At 38.1% G+C, this 18,146-nt stretch overlaps 1 protein-coding gene across 2 annotated transcripts in view; it reads left to right on the top strand.

The window, feature by feature from the left end:
* The window catches only part of JADE1 (jade family PHD finger 1), a 48,859-nt gene extending 39,564 nt beyond the window's left edge, over positions 1–9,295 (top strand). For both annotated transcript variants that reach the window (XM_017537652.1, XM_017537651.1), the window contains exons 7-8: positions 1,920–2,037; positions 5,409–9,295. In XM_017537652.1, the coding sequence (XP_017393141.1) occupies positions 1,920–2,037; positions 5,409–6,319 (1,029 nt within the window). In that variant the 3' untranslated portion in view covers positions 6,320–9,295. The remainder of the gene's footprint in view (positions 1–1,919; positions 2,038–5,408) is intronic.
* Positions 9,296–18,146: the final 8,851 nt, after the last annotated feature.

Below are 18,146 nucleotides of genomic sequence, written 5' to 3'. Positions count from 1 at the left end.
GATTTGATTATGAGAGCAACCTGTCTGCTCTTAAGATGTCAGAATGTTACCATTTTTTATTTACAGTAGTCAGATTCCTTGTTAATGTAAAAGCAGTTCTGTTTCCTAGAAGTTTTGAATCTACTATGGATCTAGGTCTGATCCCTCATTCTTGAGCTTCACTCTCAGTCTCCCCTGGATAGAACCATATTATCAAAGAGTAGTCTGTTAGCCACGTCCATTCCCAAGTTGGTCAGAATTTGTATAAAGGACACCTGCTGCTGCTTGTGAGGGTGTGCAGCTGTCAGAGAAGGGAAGAGACTACCTTAACTAGGCTGATTGACACCCATGTAATATTTACCATCAGACAGGCAGTGTTTTTACTCTCAATTCTTTAATTTTAAAATAATTTAAGATAGGAAATAGTACTATAAGGGATTGATACCGAAATAAAGATGGGAAGATCCTGAAAGTGAATTGATTAGGGGGAGGAGAAACCTGACTTGGCATTTTCCTTTTTAGGCCAGGAGATTTTTACCGCCATGCAAATGTGAAAGGCTGTATTCTGTCTCTCTTAATGCTTCATATCCTCTTGCAAATGAGACTGCCTTGAGCACAACTGCAATTGTTAAGGTTTAGTCTATACTGATGCTTTACACCAGGGTACAAAATCTTGTGTGTCTTCACAAGGTTTGTTGATGCTTGTTGCTGTCCTCACTGCCAAAAGAAAAGGTTGGTGACCTTTGGACTTTTTCCACTTAAAGTAGGGTGATACTACTTTGTTGAGTTTATGGGGAAAAAAACTATAAAGGTGGCAGGGGAAGAGTTTGCTGATAATGGGATTTTTTAGGGAAGTGAAGGCGTGCCTGTAGGAGCTAACGGGAAACGTGGTCGCTTTTCACTCCTGCCACTGAGATGACTTAGGAGGTCTTGTCCATATACTCCCAAAGAAGGGTTTAACTGTGTATTTGGCATGCTGTGTCTGACATCTGAGTTTTCAGGCCCATGTAATCTAGTCAGGCTGACCAGTAGAAGATTTTAGGACTGAAGGATTAAGGGAGTTTATAGACAAATTCTTTAAATTTTGTGTATTAAGTGATAGGTGGGGAACAAATCTAAATATTGGTTACTGAGCATGGGTTAGGGATACGTGATCCAAAGCAGTCGCACATCAGACAGGAAGTAGAGCCAACTCTTAGCTCTGGGTCTTTTCAGTTAAAAACAAATCAGGAGAGGGGAAATATCCGTTTTTCAAGTGATGATACAGAGAACTACTGGACAGGAGATGTCCAACCAGCAAATCATTGGCAAAGTTGGAAGTTTCCTAGGCATTTGCACGCCTCATAGCAACACATAAGCTACCTGCTAGCTCCAGGCATTTCAGGGAGTTCAGTGTGCAGTTGACAAAGACATTTACTAGGATTCTCAGTAACCATTTGGTCTTCCAGTGGTTCTGGTGCAGGGGGCGCCACTCTGATGACCCTTGACCCCATGTTTACCTAGTTCAGCCTTCAGAAGATACTCAAAGTGCAGAAGTGGCTTCTGAACGGCTGTAAAGCCGTTGGCCATCCAGTGACAGAAGATATTGATACATTAATAAGCAAAGTCCAAGAGGTTGCAAGTTTGACTTGCCTCTGTGCCAGGATGGGTTAGGTGTGGTAGAGGCAGGACTTATGTATGAGTTCTCTAGTTCCCTCCCACTCCTGTGTCCCTAACCCTCTTCAGTGTTGCTGCTGCCTATGTTAAGGGGTATATGTGGAATCCTTATCTGCCCAAAAGGAGATTAGAGATTGGATAAAATGTTCAAAGTACATATTGATTTCAAATATCTGTCAAGGCCCTAGTAGGAGTAATTTCTCTTAGGCAAAGAAATTTAAAAAGCACCAAAGTACTGTTATGTACGTATTGCTTACTTGGAATCTTTATTCTCTACATTCTAGGTTCGGAACCTCACTTACATGGTGACCCGCAGGGAGAAGATTAAACGGTCCGTGTGCAAAGTCCAGGAACAGATATTCAATCTTTACACTAAGCTCTTGGAGCACGAAAGAGTTTCAGGTATGCATTAAGCCCTGGTAGGTGAAAGTATAGGGCAGGGGTTTATAAGTTTTAACACTGTTGAGGAAGAAATAATAATTTCTTAATTTTCTTATAGAAGAATTTAAGAAGCATACATGTTCATATTTAAAGGAGGTCTTTAATTTGAGGCATCATGGTTAAGGGAAAAAGCTATGAATTTGCCCTCTATAAATATGGGTGGAATCCTATGTTCTCTGCTTACTGATCAATGCACGTCTTTGAGTCTCCCCAGTTTCTTCATGTGCAAAATGGGGATCTCTCAAGCTACCTCTTGGAATTGACTGAAATGAAACAGTGATTTATATGTTACATAGTACTTGGCAAACATATAATGGGGATACCTAACAGGTTTATGTTCAGCCTTGGGCTCTATCTGTAACATGGTAAATATTGTAAATATATCTTAAGACTGTACTTAAGACACAGTCCATTTTTATGTAATGTTCACAGTAGATTTTTTTGGTGTAAATGGATTGTTGAATATTTCTGAGATTGAGCACCAAGATGTATTGTCTTCTATTTTATATTGCCCTGGGCTAGGCAAACATAAAAAGAAAACTAGGGTATATACTTTCTCTGCTCTAGAGAATACATCAGTTACTTGGAGATCAAGGACAAAGACCAAGTTGGGCAGGTTGTTTAACCTCTGTGTTGATCTTAAAGTTTATTCTAGAATCAAAACCTCTTAAGGGTGTTTTAGCACTGCATTCTGTGATCATAAGCCCCCACAAGTAGGTAGTGTAAGGATTTCAGGGAAGGAGAGCTGTTGAGTGTGGATCAGGCAGCATTAGGGGCCCAGGGAACAGGTAGCTCTTCAACTGGTTCATTGGAAGACAGTGAGCCTCTCTCCTGCCTTGGACTACCCTTTAAAGTTATAGCAGTACCATTCTTGCTGCTTGCGTTGTGCAGTCATAGTTGATACACTCTTGTTTTTGTGCATTTGTGGCTTTTTGTCACTGTATCCAGATTATTACAGCATATAGAGACAAGAAGTAAGTTGTTATAACCTGTTGTGTTAAGTCCAAATTCTGGTTTATCTAACCAATTATGTGCAACTAGAGGGAGCTGGGTCAGCGGAACAAATAAAATGTTTAGGGAGGTTTAAATGATGTTCTTGAAGTGTTACATAGTTTGAATGCAGTAACTTATTGATATCCTAGCTATTTTCTTCCCAAGATTAAGTATTTTCTAGATGAATCAAGTGTTTATCATTAGCTGCAACTTGGAGTTTGTTAAGATTTTAAAAATAAATTTTCTAAGTAGGGTGTCATGTGTAAAAGTAGTTTGATTCAGAGTCTCTAAAGTGAACTCTCTTTTCATGATTCCTACTTGAAGACAAATAAATGAGATCTATTTAATGCCCTTGGAAGACTATCTGGTCCAGATCACAGAGCCTATAGCCAGCAAATGCTAAGCTGGGATCACTAATGCAAGTTGTGTCTGTGGAGTTGTGCCATTGGAGGGCTTTCTGCAACTCTTAAGTCATTATATAATGAGTGATTACCTGTAAAAATAAGCCATAAAGAGCATTTACATCTGATTTCATTCAAGTTATTTCTCATGGATATTGCAGGCAGGTTTTTGCATTTCATGGCTGAGGTTTTTACCGGGTGAGCGAATGATACTCAATAAGTTTGGGAGTTGTTTTATGGTAACATAGTCGTAACGTACATGTGCATTCAGAAGTCTTACTCTCTTACTACTGTTTCAGAAAAGGAAAACAAATCCTACTTTCATTCTGAGATGAGAACCATAGGTATGATCAGTTGAAAACCTTCATCTTCCTGGAGGATGCTGCTGAGTAAAGCTCTCGAAACCCTTTAGGGTGCTTTTTTTTTTTCTTTTTCCAGACCAAGGCTTCAGTTGTGTTCTTATTCATGCCTAAAGGCTGTCTCCTGCCTGCAGTAGAGCAGATGGTCGTGATTTATGTGTCATTCAGGGTCCATGGTTTAAACTGTGTGATTCTGAGAGTGTGTAGGGTCATTTGGCTAAGTGAGATTGTCCTCAGTGGAAACAGTGGATATGGGGGGAGGGTCATGAGTTGGAGGCTCTTTAGAGACATGGGTTACAGTCAAGGAGATAGAAATCAGAGTTCAGAAAATGTTAGCCTCTTCTTACCATTCTCTTTTCCCATGGCAGGTGATGGAGTAAAAGAAATATATTCAGTGTGATGTGAATGTTGATTCGAATGATTGATTCTTGAGAAAGCAGGCATTTCCAAACCAGCAGGTTGTAAAATACCTCCTCCTGTGGTCATGACAGCTCTGTGTTCTGAGTCGCTAGCTATGTTTCATTTGCTTGCAGTGTTTGTGTCTGGTGAGCACTAGGTTCTCATGGCCTCCTGTCTCATACTCTGGGGGCTGAACCTTGTTTTCTTGGTGGTTCATATCTTATGGGAGACAGAAAACATGAGACTTGCTCTTTCAAGATGATCTTGAGGCTGCTGCAGAAGCATGGTCTTTATGATGATCTCCACTGTGCTGTGAATTCGCCCACTGGGGTAACAGCTCATTAGTGCGTTGTGAGATGAATTCAGTGGGGTCATGACAAGCATTAAAAACAAAGTATAATAGAAAATGTCAGAGTGCGTTATCAAATGATGAGGATTAATATTATTTCACGAAGTGTGAACTTTTACTAGGTAATGCTGTGGAATTTAGTCTTACTGAGATTTGCATAAAAAAATTTAAAAACATCAATTTAACTTACTTCAAGTTGAATGACAGTTCAGTTGAATCCCACAAATGTATTTTGCACATAATAATAGTATTTTTTGGAACACTTATATCAGTAATTATTTTAAACATTTCCTTTATTCATTTCACATGTTTACATGTATTTATCCTCACAATAACCCTGATGAGGGTATAGACACTTGAGAAACTAAGAAGCCCCCGTCCTTGCTTTTTGGGTACTCTCAGTCTCATGTGGGAGGCAGAAGACTGACCAGTGGAGGAGTGTGGTGCAGTGGCTGTTCTGTAACCAGGCAGGGGCAGAGGCAGCCATCAGGCACCTGATGGGTTCTGCATGGGGTCCCCTTTGAAAATCAGATCGGTTATTTTGTTTGGAGGAACATGTATTATTTGAAGAGGAGCAGTTTTATGAAAGATTATGTGAGCTTCAGCTGTTTTAGAAAATGGGGCATATTGAATCTGCAGATGAAATGCAGATTCTCAAGGCAGGTCATATCTTTACTATAAAAACCAAATTTGTACAAACTTGGTAGTGTAAATATTATATTGTTGGGCGGGGAGTTCACATAAATTGGGCCACACTAAGGGTCTAGAAGTTTATTCTTTTGGATTTGCTTCTGCTGTAATTTTTGTTTACTTGTGGTTCTATGTTCCTAGGTGTGCCTTCTTCTTCCTGCTCCTCCTCCTCACTGGAAAACATGCTTTTATTTAACAGTCCTTCTGTGGGTCCTGATGCTCCCAAGATAGAGGACCTGAAGTGGCATTCTGCATTCTTCAGAAAACAAATGGGTCCTTCCTTGGTTCATTCGCTGAAAAAGCCCCATAAGCGAGATCCTTTGCAGAACAGCACTGGAAGTGAAGGCAAAACCCTGCTGAAGCAGCCAGACCTGTGTGGTAGAAGGGAGGGAATGGTGGTCCCAGAAAACTTTCTGGGTTTGGAAAAGACCTTTGCAGAAGCACGTCTCATATCAGCACAACAGAAAAATGGTGTGGTGATGCCAGACCACGGGAAAAGAAGAGACAATCGTTTTCATTGTGATCTCATTAAAGGAGACTTAAAGGACAAATCTTTTAAACAGAGTCACAAGCCTCTCAGGTCCACAGATGTGTCCCAGAGGCATCTCGACAACACAAGAGCTGCCACCTCCTCTGGAGTGGGGCAGTCAGCACCTGGCACAAGGAAGGAGATTGTGCCCAAGTGCAATGGCTCCCTAATCAAAGTAAACTATAATCAGACCACAGTCAAAGTGCCTACAACACCTGCCAGCCCAGTGAAAAACTGGGGAGGATTCCGGATTCCAAAGAAGGGGGAACGGCAGCAGCAGGGAGAGGCCCACGAAGGGGCCTGCCACCAGCACTCAGACTACCCATATTTGGGCCTAGGCCGAGTTCCAGCCAAGGAAAGGGCAAAAAGCAAATTAAAATCTGACAATGAGAATGACGGGTATGTCCCCGATGTGGAAATGAGTGACTCAGAGAGTGAGGCATCAGAAAAGAAATGTATACACACCAGCAGCACTATCAGCAGGAGGACAGACATTATCAGGAGAAGCATCTTGGCTTCTTGATGCAACAGAGATGATGCGGAAGCCCTTTGGGCTCGTCATTGGGTGTGCTAGAGGAGAGCTCTGATGGGGGGAGAAGCAGAAACCCATTAATCCTGAGCTACACAAACATTTACTTGCAATTCAGATTAAATTTTTTTTTCCAGAGTCATTTTTAAATCATTTTTGAGAGAAGTTTGTGTTATTTGCAACTTGTTGAGGAAACAGAAGAGTAGATTGTAACCGTAAGACATTGCTAAGACTAGAACCCAAACTAAACACTAAAATAAGCATGAAATAAATTTTAAAGAGGGCAAGGCTTTAAATAAGCCTCCTGAATTTTTACAGCCCTCTGCATTCTTCCCAAAGCACAAACTCGTGGTTACCTGAATGCAGGGAACCCGATATGGTTCTTAAGAAACCTTCATGGTACCATTCACAGCCCATAAAGCTTATTTTCTAGGACTGTGGTAGATCTTGAAATCATATTTATATTTGGCCATCAAGGCTATTTTTGTTACATTATAGTATACAGGCAGCAGCTCTGAAGCTTCAGTAACACTAGGGAATTTATGTGTAAATATGGCAGTCAGGGAAGAGAGTTTTAAAAAAGGTCATTATTGGAGGAGCTGAGGGGACAGGGTGGAGCTGCTGCAATGTGGAGATTTAGGGTAAATGTAGCAAGGTCCTGCTGCTTGAAGCCTGTGAGTAGGTTGTGGATATGAGACTGGTAGAGAATGAGACTGTTAGGAAAGTTGTATCTATGAATAAGGGCAGTTGAAGTACAATTTTTATCAGTCTACTTGACCTTCCTCTTCCCTAACCACTGGCTGTTGAGCCAGCTTGGGGTTTCCCTGGCCATTGCCAATACCTGGCCATCTGGCTTCCACTAGTATAATGGCTACTCAAGTTCAAGTGAAGAACTTCCAGACTCTGGTGACTCTTACTTCCCAGAGCCAACCACTAGTGCATATGTCGGGGAATCCGGGCTTCCAACATGAACGGATTCCTTAAGGAAAAGAAAAAAAAAAAAAAAAAAAAAAAAAAAAAAAAAAAAAAAAAAAAAAAAAAAAGAGAGAAAAACGAAATAGGTTATATTTTAAAAACAATAGAAAGGCAATAAGTTGCGATAAGCTCTTACTATTGACCAAGGTTATACAGGAAAGAGATTGAAGTGTACCCTTGAATAGGTTTTCTGTAGTCAGAGTTCTAAACTCTAATTCGTAACTTGGACTTTCTAATTGCAAATGGCAATAACTAGTAAGTTATCAGCAATAATAAATTTAGCATTAAAATTGAGTACAATGTTTTGTTTTTGCACTCACTGTAGTGCATTATGTATCAAGACAGTGGATAGTGTTTAGGTCCTGTTAATTTTTTTTGGAATTCAATGTGGTTGTGAATCAAACTTAAGGAAGGAAAGTTTAAATAGCAATGAGATTTAGAATTATGGGCATTCGGAACACGCCCGACTTCCCCAAAATTTCTCCTTAGTTTGTTAATACCAATATTCAGATTCCTGATTCATTTATACATCTGTTTCCATATGGCAGGGACATTATGATACTTAATGAATAATGCTTTGAGTTCTGTAGTTAACTTTCAAGTCTTCCAGATGATTGTCAACAACAAAAAAGGCTTATTGAATTCCATCTTGCTATGCAAGTTTTATCAGATGATCAAATAGTAGATCTGATGCATCCCCATTGTATGTATAACATTTTCAAACCAAGTCTTAACTTTTCAAATACATTTTAGTAGCTAATTCAGGGGAGGGGAAAGAATGACGCAGGTTTTTAGATTGACTATTTTTGAGCTATGGGGCTCATTTTGAAAGACTGCTGTCCAGATCAGCATGTTGCTACAGATAATAGAAGGTTCTTATGAATCCAAGTTGTATATTCACTTGTAGCATAATTTAAAAATTAGATTTTTTTTTTTTTTTTGCATATGAGCAAAAACCTTTTGCTGAATACAGGAGAAGGTTGGATTTTATCTACAGTTATCTTTTGACTACAGCAACAGCTCTGGGTGAGAGTAGAATTTATAGAGGGATAATTTGTCAAGCCATAGAAAGAAAAATCTAAATTAATCTAGTAAGTGTATGACCTCTCACCATTTTAAGAGGTATCAGATTCATTTGCACTATTAGGAATGCTAGTTTTGTGCAAAAATAATGCCTTACCTGTTTTTTCCCCACATTTAGGTTGAAAAGCTTTCAAATGTTCCAAGTTATGCTGAACCAAAAAACAAAAACAAAACAAAAAATATATAAAAAAACCCCACACAAAAGCAAAACACACAAAAATAAAAAGCCGACACATTTTATTCCTGCTTTGAAATGCAAATGGTATAGAGCACGGTTTCTCTGACAGTATAATGATAGCTTTGTGAGTTAGTTTCATGTCATGCTGGGAACTCTGTATGAGGTGGCCATAAGCAACAACCAGCCCAAACACCCACTTGCATTCTATTAGTACGGAACCATTTGCTTTTTTTTTTTTTTTTTTTTTTAGCTTTATTTTTTTTTGTGCATCCTGACCAAGAAATATCTTTGATTATGATTAATGTATTATGTCAAAATGTAGGCTAGTTAAACTTTTGTAAAGTTGCCTGGAATGTCATATGTTAGGTTATAAACACAAGATCTAAATGATGGGTTTTATGTGTTGTGTACAAATCTTAATTATTTTGAAATGGACAAACTTGTCATTACATTTGTAACCTTGTACAGAGGATTTTTCACTATGTGCCTAGCTTGGTGTCCATTCAGCTAAAATTGAAAAAAAAAAAGGTGCATGAAGAGTTAAAAATCAAATAAAAGTATATGTAGAGATGACTATTTTATATTACATGACCCAATCCTGTATTTATTTCTACCCCCTTTTTGAAAGTATTTATAAAACTAGTTGAGGACAGCTGTATTTTTTTGTTGAACTATTTAGTAGAATTGTGCCTTTTTGTCTGTATGTGAATAAATGCTGTACATTTTGCAATACATTTTAAATGTCTTTTGAAATCTGCTTTTGCTAAATATTTAAAGGTGTATATGACTTAGCAGTCCTGAATCAGTCAGTTGTTTACTGTCTCACAATTTAGATCAGGAATGAGAACTGTAGAGAACATACCAAGATCGTGCAGAGCACAGATTCACTGGGCTGCTTTCTGGCCCAGCTCTGCTGGTGAGACTGAAAAATAATGGTTTGAATTTAAGTCTTGCCCACCTGAACTTCATTCCAGAATACAGTTTTGGATCTGAAAACATTGAATTGTTGAAACAGCATAGACTTCAGGGTCAGAGAGAACTGGATTTAAAAGCTAAACTATAGTTACCACGCACATGATATTGGCCAAGTCACTTAACCGTTTTAAGCCTCAGTTTCCCAGAAAGAGGGTAACAGCTTAGTATCTTAGATACTGAAGTAGTTGTGATGTTTAAAGCAAGTCCACTGAGCACCTCAAAGAGGCATATGTTAGGCATTTAGAAAGTAGTAGGCTATTTTTACGATTGGGAACAAGACACTGATATTTGCAATATTATTTTAACTAATGAGCCTTCTGAGATGAAAAATATTATTCCTGAATGATGGGAAGCCTGTATTTATAATACAACCTTTAAATAATTTTAGAAATAATTTTTCAAAGAGCAGTTTCATTAAATGCTTTCTTTTGATCACAACTCTGGGACCGTAGGGCAAAAAAGAGAGATTATCTGCATTCTACACGTAAGACTTGGCAGAGATCACAGCACTAGCAGAACGGGGCCTGCACTCTCATTCTCATTCCTGGTTTTGAGTTCTCCCTGCCTGAAACAATCTTTTGTACAACCACTACATGCAGTAATTAGCATAAAGTGAAATGCACTTTTTTTCTTTATGTTGGGAACAGCAAAACTGGTGTGAATTATGCATTCTCATGTAGGTTACATTGATTAGGATCCACAACAGGGTAGCTATCTTAGTCTAATTTATAATTTTTGTAAGGATTTGGCCAGTTTTTTAAACAATTGTTCATACATTTTGCTAAAATCTTATTTCTCGTTTCTCCTTAGTGACTGTTTACTTACATACTGCTTGCTCTGAGTAAGACCCCAGAGACAAATAACTGATTCTTCCTACAAGGTCTTAAAGCTGAATAACCACAATAGTTCCTTAGGGAAATTAAGTCCCCAGGAGCCAAAACAAGGGCCTATCATTGGCAGTTGTTCAATCTGTGATGGGAAATGTAGCACCAGGGACTCATGTTCATGTTTTCACCCAAATCACTGAGAAAACAGTTTCTACCTTTGAAGCATTAGCCATCTGCAACAAACTTCACAATTAACTTCGAGGTTGAAATCTTCAATATGATTTCCCTTTAATGTTCAGAACTTCATTAGATGACGTTTTCTAGCCAAAGGTAGGCTTTGATTGCCTGGTCACTGATAAGGAGGGTAAATGCAAATCCAATGTTGTCTACTTCCTTGACTTCAACTGTTCCCTGTACTACTTACTCAGTTTGGTATCTGCAATTCAGCTTTTCTGGAGTGTGAATAGATTTGCCTATTGGGCATCCCCTCTTGGATGTATACAGGTACTTGAGATTTTGGAACTCAATCTTTTTCTAGATCCTGTTTTAGAGAATGTCCTCCTAGACCAAAACCTGGGAATCCTTTATGAATACTTCAACTCTCACAGCCAAACAGTGATGAAGGCCTGTGTATTATATTTAATATTGCCTTAATATTTTTTGCTTCTGATCCCACTACTGTTTGTTATATAATTCAGGCTTCTTCATTTTTTTGCCTGGATTACTGCAGCAGCCTCTTATCTGGTTTCTTTGACACAAATCTTGCTGAAATTAATCTCTCCAGCAACTGGCTGAAGGCTTGCCAACAGTATCTCCATAGTGATAACTTCAGAAATAAAAACTGATTTTGCCATTCCACATCGCCTTTTGGGGAACCTCCTGACTTTTGCAGATAATTACAAAGGTTTATCAAGTGGCAGGTACTGGGATGTATGTTAATTAGTTTAATCCTTATGTGAAGTAGGCACTATTATCTCCAATTTGCAGATGAGGAAACTGAGGCACAGAGAAATTAAGTAATTTGCTCAAAGGTCAGTAGGTAGTAGATCTGGGATTCGATCCCGTCTGGGATTGAGACACTTAGGCTGTACTGCCTCTGAAAATATGAAAATAGTTCATACACGGCTGGGTGTGGTGGCTCACACCGGTAATCCCAGCACTTTGGGAGGCCAAGGCAGGTGGATCACGAGGTCAGGAGTTTGAGACCAGCCTGATCAACATGGTGAAATCCAGTCTCTATTAAAAATAAAAAAATTAGCTGGGTGTGGTGGCGTGCGCCTGTAATTCCAGCGACTCAGGAGGCTGAGGCAGGAGAATCGCTTGAACCCTGGAGGCAGAGGCTGCAGTGAGCTGAGATTTCATCACTGCACTCTAGCCTGGGCAACAGAGCGAGACTCCATCTCGAAAAAAAAAAATTTACACACAAAGTAGTTCAAGCATTTCTGAGTATACTAAGGACTACACATATAAACTTCAGTTAAACGAATTCCTATAAGGCAAAGCCAATAAACTTGGTTAAAACATGTTAATGCACTGGTTAAAAGACTTTGAGTAAAACCTAATAGATAATGATCAGGATAGTCCGATTATGGTCAATTAGTTACTGCCTTTTTCTAGGGAGAATGGAATTAATTTAGTCACATGCACATTTATGTAACACACACACACACATATATATATATATATATATATATATACATTTATAGATCAAATATAAATAAGCAATGCTTATTTATGATTATGCATTAGTGTGATTATTTAATCACTACTCTGGGTGATAGTTCTAACTTTGGGATTATGACCAGTGTAAAACAATTTCTTTATGAAGCAAATCTTTTTCTCTGGTGTTTCCCTTCCCATGCAACAGTCTCAAAGAGAGCTTTTCTCCTTTTTCCCACCAATTTTTGGCTCTTTAAGTTTCATCCTTGGAGCTTCGCTTTTTTATATCAAATGCTTGTGATGGTATCTTTGCCTCAACTAGTCTCAAGTACTCCAAGTAAATACCTTTCAAAGGCTGTGCTTTAAAATATCACACTCTGAAAGGAAATTATACATTGTATCAATTACTTTACAATAACTGAACACAACTTAACTTTTTGGGTAGATTAAATGGTGAAATTGTCATCACTCATTGAAGAAATCTGGAAACTTTCAAAGGAGGTATTAAGCTAATTATTATAACTTACTTTGCTTAGATCTATTTTTTCTACTAAAGTTACTTTACTTAATTTAGGTTATGGCCAATTTCTTTCCTAGGTTTGGGAAAATCACCAAATCCCACTAGATATGAAGATACTTTTTCTAGCAAGGTTTTTAGATATATATACATAATTTGAAAACAAAAGAGCTTTCTGGGTAATGGCAGTCAGAAAGAGAATTCAAACAATAAAAGAGGCTCACAGATCATACTTGTTCTAAGGTTGATGAATGAAAAAGTGGAAGTAGAATTTTTCGAAACCTATTTTGCATCTTTATATTCCATCAAGAACGCTGATCCTTGAACTGAAAGGACAGAGTGGACCCTGGTAAGATGGTAAGGGTCACTTAAAGTCTAGAATGTGTGAAGCACTTATATGAGAGTATCTAGATGTTTACAGTGAGTTCAAGCCTCCTGACCCAGATGAATTACATCCCATGACACTTGGAGAACCTATAAAGGTTACTTTTGAATCGCTGTCAGCAAATGGGAGAGATGCCAAAATTATACATTCCTCAAACTCTAAAGATACAACGTTGTACAATAGTACAATTCTGGTGTTGACCAGATCTGGTCTGAAATCAAGCTGTGCCACCTGCCAGCTGTATGACTGAGCAAATGATTTAACTTTTACTGTCTTTGGAAAGGAAATGATAACACCTACCTAGAAGGACTGTTGGACTATGAGCTAATAAGTGCAAAATGGTAGCATGATGCATAGCACATGATACATGTTCAACAAACGGCATTATTAATATAGATAAGCATGTTTACCATAATCCATAGAAAGTCTCCCATGGATTGTCTTAGTTACTTGAAGAAATATGCTTATAACTTCTCTCATTCTCTTTTATCCCATAGAGTAGTTTAAAAGGAAATGCTAGTCTCACTTTTAATCTTCATAGATCTAAATATTAAAGATTTCCTTATACTTTATATTATGCTCTGATAGCTTTTTCATTCATTGAAAAAAGGACTGTGCTGCTATAGAATGAAAACATTGAATGAAAACTGCCATGATGCCTTATGAAAGGAATTAACGAGTTTTAACAAACATGAAAGGAACATGCTGTGATTACTAGGATGCTACATGGATTTACTAAGAAGGCTAATTTGCTTTTCTTTTTGGACAGGATTACTAGATTAGATCTGGGAAATATGACTAGTATGGCATAAATGAACTTTTACTTGGTAGAAGGCTGGATCTTTCTTGATGTTCTTATGACAGTGTACAAGTAGTAATATGGGCCAGAATAAAAACAGGTTGAATAGCCACATCTGACATGTGCTGATCAGGTACTCATTAAGGGAGCTGGTGGTTGGTATGCTCTGAGACTGTCTATATTTCTATCTGTCTGGTCCTCTTCTTCTTTTAAATGGTTTGAATGAAAATATGTGTAGCATGTTTATCAAACGTGTGACTAGCATTCACTGTAAATCAAGAATCGTCCGTGGTACAAGAAATTCAGCAGCAAATAAAAACAGACATGGTCCCTATCCTATCTTTAGAGCTATCAAACTAGGTAACAGAATTAAGAGCTAAAATGATCTCAGCAGGTTATAATAATGTAATTAAACTTAGTAGGGATAAATAACTAGTCCTGTATTTGGGCAAAGATTTGGCTTAGCAACAAAACCTTTGAAAGAGACTGAGGATTTCAGCTGACAACATGCTCAATATCTGTCCAACAGTGTGATTTAACTTTCCCTCCAAAAAAACTAATATGATTGAATCACTAACTACAGTGACCCTCAAAGCATGATTTCCTAAGACAGTATGTTTCAGAATCTTCTCGGAACGGGGAAAAGAGAAAGGGTACATAGTTCGAAGCCATATGTATTCTTTGGAGATCTAATAAGCTGTCTGCTTACACATAGGCAAATATCACTTAACCTCTCCCCATCCCTCTCAGTCATGGTCTAGAATGAGGAAATTTACACCTTAAATATAATGTTTTGTTTTGGTAATAAGACTGATGTATCTTAAGCATACCTGGTGTAAAAGAGGTCTTCAATAATATTTGACTGAATGAGTGAAGAATATATGCAAATTCAGAGGCCAGTGGCTGGTTGGCACAAGGACTCAAAATCAAGTCTCCTCCGAGAAAACAGAAATGTTTGCTAAGCATAGGATAATTATTTTCAAAAGGCTGAAATGCTGCTATGTGGAAGATGGTTTAGACTTACCCTGACAAATCAGATCTAAGAGACACCTTTCGGTTCAATGTAATGAAGAGTTTTCTAATGGTCAAAGCTCGTGGAAAGACGATTGAGCCATCTCATGGGGAATTGAGCTGCCCTCAGTGAATTTCAACAGCTGTGCACACCAAAAGTAATTTGTCACTAAAAATAAAATATTGTACTTTAAGAATGTATATCTGAAAAGAAATAAACTAAGGCAGAATCAAAGTTATCTCCTATGTCATTGATTACACTCCAATATACTTTCTGAGTGAAAGAGAAGAATTGGTTTACATCTCACATGTGGGGGATACTATGAGAACATGGGGTACATGTGAATGTTTTGTGGTGAATTCTTGAGCTAGAAGGTGCGGGTGTTGTAAAAAATTTCTTTTAAGATGAATTTTTGTCCTATGACTCTTATTATCTAAGCATATTTTTCTTCCTTATATAAATACTATTAACATTGTCCCCAAAGCCAAATATTTTTCTAAAGTTTAAGGGATGGTAAGAGACAGATTTTTATCTGTAACCTGAGGGTACTGCAATCTCTCTGTCTATACATTTATGTGTATATTTTACATAAACTAGACAATTATTTCTGATAAAAAATTTTTGCAAAAAAGCTCATTACAGATTTATTTTGGAAAAATGATAAAAGACATTATGGCTAAAGAACAGAATTTACAGCAAAATGTTTAAAATGGTTTTTCATTCTTTCTTGATTTGTTTGAGAGTTGGTTTGGCAAGACTGTATTGCTAAGAAATGTTCAATATTTGCTGACTTAACGAGTAACTGAATTGTTGCTAATGTTCTCCCATATTTGGGGTAGTTATAATTCTCACACCAGAGAAGAAATTAGAAGATTGTTGCCTGCCCTAGTTTGCATATTTATATACAAAGAGAAGAAGAGGTAATCATATCTCCTTTCTTCTTCAGGGAGAAACAATAAAGAAACATGAATAAATAAAATGAACTAGCTGTGTTGTCCTCAATTTCAGATTTATATAATTTCTTTTTTTTTTTTTTGAGACGGAGTTTCACTCTTGTTACCCAGGCTGGAGTGCAATGGCGCGATCTCGGCTCACCGCAACCTCCGCCTCCTGGGTTCAGGCAATTCTTCTGCCTCAACCTCCTCAATAGCTGGGATTACAGGCATGCGCCACCATGCCCAGCTAATGTTTTTTGTATTTTTAGTAGAGACGGGGTTTCACCATGTTGACCACGATGGTCTCGATCTCTTGACCTCGTGATCCACCCGCCTTGGCCTCCCAAAGTGCTGGGATTACAGGCTTGAGCCACTGCGCCCGGCCATAATTTCTTATCTCTCTTTCCTACTTATTTCTCCTGTCTCCTAAAACACAGTTTTCAGAATAAATGATACTGTTTGCATCATTTATAAATGAAGACTGACCTATATGAGAAGTGTTAAAAACTCCACTACATTTTTACGTTGGAAATTATTAACAAACATTTCTGAAAAGATAAAACCCACCAAATTTAGTTCTGTTGCTAAACATAGTTTAAGCCTGTTCAAATTCAACAGAGGTCAGAAAGGCTATTCTTCTCTTGGATATAAGCAGCCTATCCTTCTCTTGGAGAACATTACACAAGGAGATCCGAGTGAAGATGGGTTATCAGGATGTGAAGAGTGAGTGGTTGCCTGTGGCCAAAGTTGGAAGAAAGTATCTATGTTCAGAGATTTTACCTTGAAAAAATGAGTGTGGAAAGTTAGATTTTTTGGAAAAAGGATAATACTTACATTCCCTTTGCTAGAGTGTTAGTTTCTGAAGTGCTTTCTTCTACAGTCTCATACTTTTGTCAGACATAATTCTAACATCCCTAAAATTAAAAAAAATAAATTCTATATTCTATGAATATGAACGTGAACATAACTCTTACTACATGGAAATTAGTCTGTGAAAGACCTGGGAAAGAATTTAAAGAATCAAATGAAAAACTCTTTAAGAAATGAAAAGAAAAACGCCTCCAATCTGACTACCATTTAACTGCCATATAGGTATGATTTGGTCTCATCATTGTATTTGATACTAGCAACCATGTTCCTTCCTTGAGTATTTTATCATGTTGGAGTCTCTGTGTTATGATCCTCTCATTGATCCTATTTATTCTCCTTTAATGACTCATCTTTGTGAGCTCATTCAACAGATAAAGACATTCCTTAAAGTCCTGCCCTTAAAAACTCAGTTTTTGAAAAAGCAGCTATTGAATACCCTCCCTCCATGTGCCAGGGACTATATTGGGTGCTAGGGATAAAATGAATGAGAGTACATGTGGTCCTACTCTTACAGAGCTTGTACTCTGTTGGGGAGAAGATGACACTAAAGAAAATATTTCAAAAAGCATTAATTACAAATTTTGATAAGTGCTATGAAGGAAAACTACGGTACACTATTAAGAGCAATATAACAAGGGGACCTTATCGAGGCTAGGCAAGGGCTCTGAGGAACTGATATTTGAGTAGAGATCTGAATAATGTATAAATGAAAAAGTACATGGAGATGCCAGGGGCAGTGGCTCACACCTATAATCCCAGCACTTTGGGAGGCTGAGATGGGCGGATCCACCTGAGGTCAGGAGTTCAAGACCAGCCTTGCCAACACGGTGAAACGCTGTCTCTACTAAAAATAGGAAAATTAGCAGGGTGTGGCATCGAGCACCTGTAATCGCAGCTACTAGACAGGAGAATCCCGAACCTGGGAGGCGGAGGTTGCAATGAGCCGAGATTGTGCCTCTCTGCACTCCAGCCTGGGCGATGGAGCGAGACTCTGCCTGGAAAAAAAAGAAAAGTACATGCAGTATTGGGAGGGAGGATGATATATTGATGAAGGTCATCAAAATTAGAGCACAAGAAATGGAAGGAAAGAATAGTGTGGGAGGAGGCTGAAGAGACTGCTATTCACATCATGTAAGGCCGGAAGGGAAGCTCTTTGACTTCCACAGCTTCAATTCTCAGTTCCACGTGAAAGACTCCTATGACTATCTTAACTATTAGCACCAGAACTACATTTCTACACATGAATTGACTATCTACACATGAATGTTTTATGTCACCTTCAACTCAAATATCTTTCACCTGGACAACCGCAGCAATCTCCTAATTGGTTATCCAGATGCAAACCTCTGCTTTAATCAATAGAAACCAGGACGCACTAAGTTCAAACCGGAGAATAGGTACATGTGTCTATGAAGACTAACAGGACTTCAATAGTTCAGTGCAACTCAGTCTTAGCACCTAAGATCTCCATTTGATGAGTATTGCTTTAAGTACCATGTAAAAAACTCCTTCCAAATGCTTAAATATCAAGTTCCATAGATACTGAAAATTGTGTAAGTTAAAAATGAATCACTACAATCATACATTAAAATACATGACAGCATTG

The sequence above is a fragment of the Cebus imitator genome, unplaced genomic scaffold (genome assembly GCF_001604975.1).
Source record: "Cebus imitator isolate Cc_AM_T3 unplaced genomic scaffold, Cebus_imitator-1.0 Scaffold105, whole genome shotgun sequence".
Taxonomy (NCBI): domain Eukaryota; kingdom Metazoa; phylum Chordata; class Mammalia; order Primates; family Cebidae; genus Cebus; species Cebus imitator.
This window is presented reverse-complemented; position numbering and strand designations above follow the sequence as displayed.